Here is a 10,050-nt window from a genome sequence, read left to right as displayed (position 1 = left end):
TATTTGACATTTTGTGGATTCAAGTGCTGTATTTATTTGTATTAGCGGACTTGGTTTCGCGAGATGACATCACAGATAATGATGAGTTGGCGCCATCTGCCGGGCACCGAGTTGTGACAGGCCCTTTAGCAAAGGGCCTTTACTGCTCCCGAGTACTGATGATTCCATTACAGAGTGCAGGGGGGGAGGAGCCACTCTCCTCTCCCCTCACCTGCAAACAAAAACCAGCTGACGAGCGACACGGATGGAGTCGAGAGAGAGCAAGCCGACGTTGTACAAAAAACTTCCAAAAAAGTGGGATTAAAGCGGCCAAACACGCGAGCGCATGCGCGGAACCAACAAGATGATGCAGGTAAATGGACGTCGTGGTGCGTTTCCTGTTCCTAAGATTTTGATTTAGCTAGAATGTATTTCACACTTTCGCTAGTGGTGTGTGTTAAACTATCAATATATATGTAATGTAATGTAAATAGCATTTTTTGTTGACAGTTTTCAACACAAATATCCTGCAAAAAGTTATAAAACTATCTAGTATGTTACCTCGCTTAGGTAGCTAGGAGTTTGTTAGCTCGCTAGTTTTTTGGGGGGGGGTTTCTGTTTGCATTTTTTCAACACAAATACATGTCAAAAAGTTATTAATCTCTCTTTTTGTGTTGTGTTACTAAGTTAGCTTGGAGTTTGGTCGCTCATTTTGTTTGTTTGTTAGGTGGGTGGCAAAAAGTTAGTCCATAGGAGTTTGTTTGTTTTTGTTAATTGCACCAAAACTACCAATTTCAATAAAACTATATGGGCCAATTAAGGAAGACTTTGTGCAGATTAGGTGTGTTGATATGACCTCAAAGTTCTATTTAACTCAATTGAATTATATGATAACTATATTTCTGATGATACAAAATGCACATTATTATTTTGAAATTGTAAAGTTCAATTATATTTCATTTTCCACATTGTCAAAAGCTATTTTACGCTCCATCTACTGGTAAAAATGGTGGATTGCTAGTATTTCCGCCAGTTGCACCCAAAATGCTTCTTTAAACTGATGTCGCTCTTCTTTTCGGTATAAAGACATTGCAGTTGAAGTATAATAAAAGTGCAGCAAACCACATTGACTCACACCTCATATTAAAGGCCTTATTGAGGACTTTACGTATCTATAACTTTTTGATCAATATCCACTTATGCATAATTTATCCAAAAATGAAAAAAGTAAAAAAACAAAAAAAAACAACAACAACAACAAATGAACACATAAAAAAACTCATCATTAACATTTAGTCACAAGAAGCAGTTTGTGTGATGGAATTCATGCATTGAAACTACAGTGCGCTCTCACTTCCTGTAATCCAAGTCCAACATACAACACATGAGAACTGTGGTGTCATTTTAGAGGGAAGTCTAATTACAGGGTGGGGGGAATCCCAGCTATGATGATGATCCCTCGATGACACCCTGGTGTATCTTTAGAAGAAAGGAGTCAGGGGGGGTCAGTGTACGTAATGTGTCATGACAATAGCAACTTCCTCTTCAATGGAACTTATTTGAAGTGATCTTTTTCGTTTTTGTCATAGTGGACATTAACTTCTTTCCTGGTTTCTGGACTATAATGGAGGAGACTGGAAGCAAGGTGCCTTTACATGTAAGTGCCTTACTCTTTTTTTTTTTTTTTTTTTTTTTTTTTTTTTTTTTTCTCTCTCTACGCATGAGTTCTTATTATATATGCACTCAGTGGTGACTTGACTAATGAGTATATTAGTTCTTTGACAATGCCTTTAACTCAAAGCAAAAAAACAAACAAACATTTTTTCTACTGTTTTTTTAAAAAAAAAGGTTCATGTTATGTTAGCATTAAGCTAGTCTACCTTTTGTCAGGCAGTTACCAGCATATCCAGATGGTAAATGGCCAACCAGCTCCTGCAGCTTTTGAATATCACTTACTAGGTCACACTACTTAAAAGCAAATGTCAACTACACATTGTTTTTATATTTATGTTTCTTAATAATAAAAATGTGTTGTTGTTTTTTGGAGGCTGGATGAGTAAATTCAATTGTGTTACGAGCTTGGCCAAAACCCTGAAAATATTAGTATTAGCATTAGACTACCTTTTTCTTTCCAGTCTTTGCTCTTGTGGGGGGGTTGACTTGACTGTCTGGTGGTTGTAGCTAGTGAAATCCAAAACCAGAAAGTTCTAGTCCCAAGGGGCACGATAAGCAAACCCGCGACGGCGGCCTCGTTTGGTCGCGTGGGTGGGCTGCTTGACCAGACCGTTGCCCAGATTGTGGGCTTAGCCGTGTCTTCTTATTTTGGCTGTGTCACCACTTTGGTGGAGAGCACGAGAACCAACACACACTCACCTCAGCATTAAGAGGAAATGGTGCCTCCACCCTGGAAGGTTATGTAGCTGAACAGATTCAGAACACAAAGCTAGTAAGACCCGTAGTAAGACCACAGTAAAACTGATAGGAAGACTGTGGTGAGACCTGTCCTAAGACTGCTAGGAAATGCAGTACGACCTGTCATAATACTCCTTGTATGACAACAGTAATAGTGGTTATGAAATGGCCATAATAATGGCTAGTCAGGGTAGGTAGAGTATTAAAATCTTGTTACAATGCTGAGTGCTGCTTAATATTCCGAGAAGAGAAGCATCTCTTAACTGAGAGGTTTTTGTTTGTTTCTTTGCTTCTTTTTTTTTTTTTTTTTTCCTATGCTGACGTCACGTGCAGCTCAATAGCTGCCGGTGGCCGGTCACCGTAGCGACCGCAGGGAGCACGTGTGCGCTTGTTTTGTTTGCCCGCCGAACACCCAAACCCACGCGAAGGTGCTGGAGTCGCCGCATTGTCAAACAAACAGGCACCCTGTCACATCTACGCAAGGCTGCAAGTTGTCAAAGCTTTATTATTCGCTCATGCTGTCCGACATGACGGTGACCATATGGGAGACAAGCGTAAGCTGCTGAATATTTCATTGGTACAGGATCGGGTTGTGTAGCGCCATAAAGCCAGGGATCAAATCAGCCCGTCGGCTAAAGCCTGGCCAAGCTCTCCCCGGGGCAGCACTGATCCAGTTAGGGTTAAAAAAAAAAATGTGTTTGTCATATGAGCTTGATGGAGAGGGATGTACATTACAAATGGACAGACATTTCAGTTTTACAAGTGGATTGTTGCATTTGGGTTGGAAATGACAAAATTCAAAACCATGTTTTATTTTATGTTAAAAAAAAAAAAAAAAACTAATAAAAACCTTTTACCAGTTCTTATGAACCTTTTTGGAGGTACTGAACCCCACCAGTTTCTTATGCGCGTTCACCGAACCCTCAGCAGATACAATGAAAACAGCAGAGCCCTCAGAATTGAACCCTGTGGAACACCATACATTCCGTAATACATGTGCCGCAGTAGTCGGACCATATTAAGACTTGGAAAAGACCCTTTGAATAAGATTAACGTGGAATGTAAGATTGGTTGTAACACTTGTTGAACATCGTGAGACTGGTAACAGCACCAATAGCAAGATTTATCTATTTATTTTTTGGTCGATTATCATGTTGATTCTTTTATATTAATCTTGCGTTCCAGATCCAGTTGTTGAGAGCCGACGGAGTCGACATTAAACAGCTTCCTCCCAACAAAGGTGAGGAGTTAATTGGGGCTCTTCGTCAAGTTTGTTTTTGAAAGTGTGTTTACTTACACGTCATGTTCGATCTGCTGTTTGTTCCCTCATTTGTTAGTCTCGGCAACACGTGCACAGCCCAGCTGTGTAACACATCCTCAGCACAAACAAGACGCACAAAACCCTAGAACAGGACATCCATTACAAGATTAGGTTGGGTTGGGGAACTGTTTGTTCCCAAAAGAAATAATAGACATGATCATAAAACTTTTATGCACTGTTTTGAGTTTCATTCTTGACTTTTATCATGCATGAACAAATTTATTGTAAAAACAACAACAACAAGAAAAAGATTTCACAAGTCTTAGTTATTTAGTTCTTTAATATTTGTAATTGTGATTCAAGTGTAAAAAAAAAAGTTTTTCTTACTATTCTTTTTTTCCCTGACCTTATTTTTATTTTGCTGTCACATTTTAAAGTAATATTTCAACTTTTACCTTGAAAAAAAGTCATTAAAAAAACACAACTCCAGACATAAAAACTCTTTGTTTCTTTTTCTTGTCTTTTTTTTTGTTAGCTGTTTTAAACTTATGTTATGACTTTTTATAATACAGTATATATGTGACATTTTTTTCACTCTAAAAATACCAGAATGAGAAACAATTAACCATTTATGGAAGTACCACAGTGGAAAACAGTTGTTCCAGTTGAACCTTTTTTTTTTTTTTTTTTTTTTACTTAGTTATGAAAAATAAATAAAAAGTAAAACACTGGAAGGTATGGTGATTTTCTACCAAAAAAAAAAAAAGAAAAGAAATGCTGCCTTTTTGTGGAGCAAAACTTTTCTCGTATTTTTTAAAGGACCTTTCCAAGAAAAATAATTTGATACTCTTAAAAAAAAATTCTTAATATATCCAAATTTTAAAAAGATAAAATAATAAAAATAAACATTCGTTTACAATTTTGTTTTCAGAAAATATGGCCTTTCTTGAAAAAAACAAACAAACAAACAAAAATCTTGTTCTGTCCATTGTGGCTCTCATACAATGTCATATCTGGGTCATCGTTTATGACAGTAAAGCCAATAAATGACAATAAAGCCAAGTCTCCATCTCAACAAGACCTGTGTAGCATGTCTGCCTCCACCTGGAGCTGTTTTCTTATCATCGGTTACCTTGGCAATGGCAGATGGCCGTATTGACCAGTGAAGTCCAAGCAGGAAGTGCGCCTCGGTATCGACCTTCAGGCTGTCTGGACTTCAGCAAACGTCCATTACTCTATTACTGGTTGGGGGTTGGGGGGGGGGGGAATCTTGTTCTTTCCTTGGGTCACGCCACACTGGATTGTCGCCGTACAGAATCCAGTGGGAGTTGGAGGAAGAGGATGTGTGCGTGCGTTTGAGTGTTCTCAGGTGAAATATTTTGGGTTTTTTTCGCCCAGGACTTAAAGAGGAGCTGCGAGTAGAAAACGACAGGCTGGTTGACGCTTCACAGGTTGACTTTTTTTCTTATTGTTTTAAGATCCACAACTAACAAAACTTGCTTAATTGTTTTTTTTTTTTTTATTATTATTCTGTAAGGTATCTGAAGAAGAGCTTGTCCTCTCTGTGTGCGATGATGAAGACGGTCCATCTTCTTCACATGGTAACTCTATGTTCTTCTTTATTAAATGGAAACGTGTTGGATTGATGCAATAATAGCACAGGGTTCTCAAACTGAGGGTGGCGACCCAAATGAGTCCGTTTTTATTGGTTGACAAAAAGATAATTTAGTTTAGTTTATTTTCATTATTATTAATACATTTGTCCCTGTTGGGCTTTTTGATTTATATTTATTGGAGTAAAACATCGTTCAGCAGGCCTTGCTAATTGGTTGCTAGCTGAAGCTTACGGCAGTCCTAACTTGGGACAAAGCTTAGGTGTTATTTTGCTTTTATGACAAGCTAAGCAATCTAAGGTGCTATATTTGTGGGTGGTTGTGACACATTTAGTACATACCTGGCATGAAACTTAGCATTTCTGAAATACTAAGTTTACTTTGTGTTAATTGAGGCTCCATATTTAGCGTGGTTGTGCTATGTTTGGTCAAAATCTGGCGGTTTCCAATGTTTATGTTATGCTAAGTAAGCCAACAGATGGACATGTCAGGTGTCACATTTTGGCTGGTTGTGATATATTTGGTCAAACGCTAGCTGTTTCTATAATCTATTATTATATGCTAAGTTGACTGCTAGTTGACATGTTATATTTGGCATGGATGTGCTACCTTGGGTGTGCTACCAAGCTTTTTCTTGTGTTTACGACTTGCTAAGCTAGCTGAAGCTTCATATTTAGGAGCTTTGCAGTAACCGTGGTCAGTATCTCCATGATTATGTTGATGAGCTGCTAAGCTAACTGACATCTAGCCGAAGATTCTATAATATTTATCTTGTGTTCCATTGAGTCAGGACCTGTGCCTCTTCTTGCTTTGCAAATAAGAAGTCAAAACATTTGCCGTTAGGCATGATGATGTAAGGATACACATCCGGCCGGATTCGACACAAATGACACGAAACATATCTTGCGCGATGAAGCACAGCTCGTCGTCTCTCTGGCAGGAATCTGTATAGGAATGATGTCGAACCCGCTCCCGATGGCAGGAATGAACCATCCTAAACTCTTCTTACTAACTTAAAAAAAATAAATAAATGAAATTGGGGCGGGGGGGGGTGAACATTTAACAAGTCATATTGTTGACAAGTCTTCAAAAAGACGCTTGTAACATTCAGAGGGATGATGGAGGCATATTTAGGCCGTTGTCTTGTTTAGCGTCAACTCCACTGGCCCTGGCATGCTCATGCTATTTGAGCCTTCATGTTTAATTCCTGTATGAATTACTTGTCTGTGCCTTGGGTATCTCGGTGCAGTGTCAAGTGCATTTTGTTGTTGTTGTTGTTCTCCACCAGCCCAACCTGAAACATGCAACTCTGCATTCAGGAACAAAAATTTAGCCAAACGCAAGCACAAGAAAAAGGAAATGCCTCTGCGATGCCCAGGATTTCCCCTCAATAAAAAGCAGCCTCAGCCCTACTACACGTTGAAATCCGGGATGAATGTGCACGGGAAATCTCATCAAGAAAGCTCATTTTGTACTCTGTTCCCTTGTCTTCCTTCTGTCAAAACATCATATGATGTTTTCGGTTTGTTTATGACACGCTAAGCTCGCTGAGGGCTTCAAATGGTCAAAGCTTCTAGTGTTCGTATGATACCTTGCAACAAGGCCAAGCAGTCTTCTCTGTTTATGACATGCTAAGCTAACAGGCTACTCGCTAGACTGGATGTTACCATTTGTGTTGAAACCTGTCACTTTCCATTGTTAGTCAGATGCTAACGCAACTAGAAAAATATAGCTTTCACGCAAAGAGCGGTAAATGAAGTAAAAATCAAATATATAAAACAGCTATAGATGAGACAATTAAAATAATAAATGAATAGTGTTAGAGTTAATACACCACTAAAATCAATGCAGTCTGTTGAATTGAAAATGCTACGCTAACTAGCAGCTAGCTCTTGTGGGCTGCCTTTTTCTAGAATTTATCACATACTAAGCTAGAGATTCATTTTTTTTTTTTTTTTAGAACACGAACCCTCCATGCAGTCTAGGGGTGTGCGCTTCTCCCAGCATGCAACGGTTCACATCGGGAGCAACATCAGCGGCGTGACGAGCGACAGCACTGACACCGACAGCACCTTTTCGGATCATCTATTGGCCGCCACGGACACGCCGCCTCCGTCTCCGGAAGAGCCCCCTGCGGCCACGCTGGCATCCGGCGCCCTTGTCGTGGACCCTCCCATGGACACCTGCGGCCTCAGGTCTGTCCTTATGTCCCTGTGCTCGTGTGTCATGAGCGTAGCGCTGAATAAGTAAATATGACGACGATATTAGGGTGCATCAACATTCACGAGCAGAGGTTTTTTTGTCGGACTTTGTGCAATCCCATAAAAAAACTTAGTTTTTGCATTAATTTAAACATTTTGAAAAAATAAATAAATAAATCATGACAGTGTATCTGCGTTACTTTAAAAACACAGTCTCAGCCATGTGTCTCTGGAGATGGACGATGGACAATGACACGGAGATGAGGACACCACTGATGTCGCCCTTGTCCGTCGTTAAACCAAATGGGATCACCGGCAATTCAGCCTGCAGCCTTTCCGGCTCCTCGTCTTGGGAACCTGACACAAAAGTACTGTATAAAGATTTAAAAAAAAAGTTTTGTGGCCCAAAAAAATAATAATTTTAGAGTCTGATCGTGTCGCTGTTGCTTTGCAGGATCGAAGCGAGTCGGCTCTACGACTGCGGTCCTATTCCTACTCGTCTGCCAAAATCCCATCGCGTTTCTCTCGCTTTGGTCGGGACGCCTGCAGCCCTGGTCAGTACCAGTACAATTTTTTTACTTTAAATGAAATATGATGTCAAGATGTGTCAAAAGTTAAAGGGACACTTTACTTATTTAGCCATTTTTGGCAGTCAAACATGAATATTTTGCCTATAATAAATGTGATTTTTTCATGTACAATTAGTACCTTTTAAAAACATATTTTGCTACTTGCTGTTGACTGAAAATGACATCACAAGGGCTCAGGTAACCAATCACAGCTCAGCTTGTGAATGTCACATGGCCAAACCTAGAAAACAGGTGAGCTGTGATTGGTTACCTGAGCCCTTGTGATGTCATTTTCAGTCGACAGCAAGTTGCAAAACGTGCTTTTGAAGGTACTACTTGTACGTGAAAAATAATGAAAGTATCAAATTTATTAACATTTATTGCTATATTGGGATAAATAAGTTAAGTATCCCTTTAAATATGACGAAAATAATTTGAGGTGCAGTCTTAAAACAAGATTTAAATATGGTAAATTATGGTGAAAATGTATACACATGAAATATGACGTATGGTATCTGTTGTATAGAACATTAAATGTGATGTAAAAATGCTACATCAGAGGTATAGGTAGGTACTATAAATATATAAATACGGTACATTAGCGGTACATTTTGAAACCGCTATATAAATAAAGATGATTTGAGTGGACTATATAGACACTAGCCATTATGTAGGTAAGGTACAATTGAGGTATACATGAGGTCTCTTTACATTAGTGTCAAACGTATACCAGAGTGTGCGACCCGTTTGCTTGTGTCCTGTAGATGCCCCGCCCCACAGCGTCAGCCATAGCCGATCTCTTCTTCAGGCGCTCTCTCTGTCTAAATCTCTCTCCTTGCTCCACCCGGCTAGTAAGTAGAAGACTACAACCGGGCCCAGCCCCTTGAAAATGGCTACATGCTGTTAGCATCTGCTTGCTCAAATTAAGCGTTCATGTTAAAATGAATTCATTGTATTGCTGGTGTGGCGCAATTCTTGGCTGTGCCGCATTATATACACTATTTCCTGTTCTATTGTTAGCATCCTTTTCCTATTTTATGCCACAGCATGTTTGTCATCATGGCATAAGAGGGCGTCTTTGTCTGTGCTTTGCCAAACCTGCACTAATTCTTCATTCATTCTTGAGAAATTATTTGTGGGTTTTTGTGTATCCACAGAGCAAAGAACTCCAGAGTCACAGTCACATGAGAAAAGGTAATATTTTTTTTTTTATCATTTTTGTATTATTATATTAGTTGCACTTGCTCCAGGTGTAAACAATAATATAGCCACAGGACTGCACGTACCACTGCATATTTAAACAAAGTTAAAGTGTCTTTCCTCTGGCTTCTCATTGGCGATCATGGTCACATGCTCCCCGGGAGCTAAACCGTGGCAAGGTTTTTACTTTCCAGACCTGGATTTGCCACCTCTGATTATTGGTGGATGCAGTTTTTCGGAAATGTTTTTTTTTTGGTCCTTCCTCCTTTTGTCTTCTGAATTCAGCAAGCTTCCCCTGCTGGTGGCTTTGGCACTCATATTGTGTTGTTCACAGGGAGCATAGGTCCTGTCATGACGACGACAAGGGCGGTACGGCGCCAGTGGAACCCCTGCAACATCTCACTCTCTCTGAGTTCCTCAAAGAGTATGTGTGTTTTTCCAAACGTGAAATACAGCACAGAAAGAAGAAACTAACTTTTTTTGGTTGTTTCTAATACTAATCTCCATTTATTTTCTCATTACTTTGCTTTCTCATTGTTTAACCTAGTGATTCCCACCCAGATGAGGTGTGCGGTGAGAAACAATTCAATTTCACTTAATTGGTCTGAAAATTACAAGTACTCGTCATTTACCACAAGTAATGCCATCTGCCAGTGACCTAGTTTGGCTAAGAACAATTAAATGGTTGATAACGGAGGATAAACTCCAAATAAAATGCAAATAGGTGAATTGGTGGTGTACTGTGATATTTTTGTAAGGTAAAATATGCGCCTCAGCTCATTAGAGGTTGGGAAATGCTGGGTTAGCCCTTTGGT

General features: G+C 39.5%; 1 protein-coding gene and 1 long non-coding RNA gene across 2 annotated transcripts in view; both read left to right on the top strand.

Moving 5' to 3' along the window:
* Positions 1–338: 338 nt before the first annotated feature.
* Positions 339–3,940, top strand: LOC144002794 (uncharacterized). Its single transcript, XR_013278814.1, has 4 exons — positions 339–352; positions 1,569–1,636; positions 3,577–3,631; positions 3,729–3,940. It is a non-coding gene; the product is annotated as an uncharacterized LOC144002794 (long non-coding RNA).
* Positions 3,941–6,861: 2,921 nt separating this feature from the next.
* arhgef28a (Rho guanine nucleotide exchange factor (GEF) 28a) overlaps positions 6,862–10,050 on the top strand; it is a 48,686-nt gene continuing 45,497 nt past the window's right edge. The window contains 6 exon segments of the mRNA XM_077498264.1: positions 6,862–7,460; positions 7,680–7,834; positions 7,921–8,020; positions 8,800–8,886; positions 9,193–9,229; positions 9,570–9,659. Of these exon segments, the coding sequence (XP_077354390.1) occupies positions 7,688–7,834; positions 7,921–8,020; positions 8,800–8,886; positions 9,193–9,229; positions 9,570–9,659 (461 nt within the window). The 5' untranslated portion in view covers positions 6,862–7,460; positions 7,680–7,687.

Source organism: Festucalex cinctus, chromosome 15 (assembly GCF_051991245.1).
Source record: "Festucalex cinctus isolate MCC-2025b chromosome 15, RoL_Fcin_1.0, whole genome shotgun sequence".
NCBI lineage: Eukaryota > Metazoa > Chordata > Actinopteri > Syngnathiformes > Syngnathidae > Festucalex > Festucalex cinctus.
Note: the sequence above shows the minus strand (reverse complement) of the source record. Positions and strands in the feature narration are given on the sequence as shown.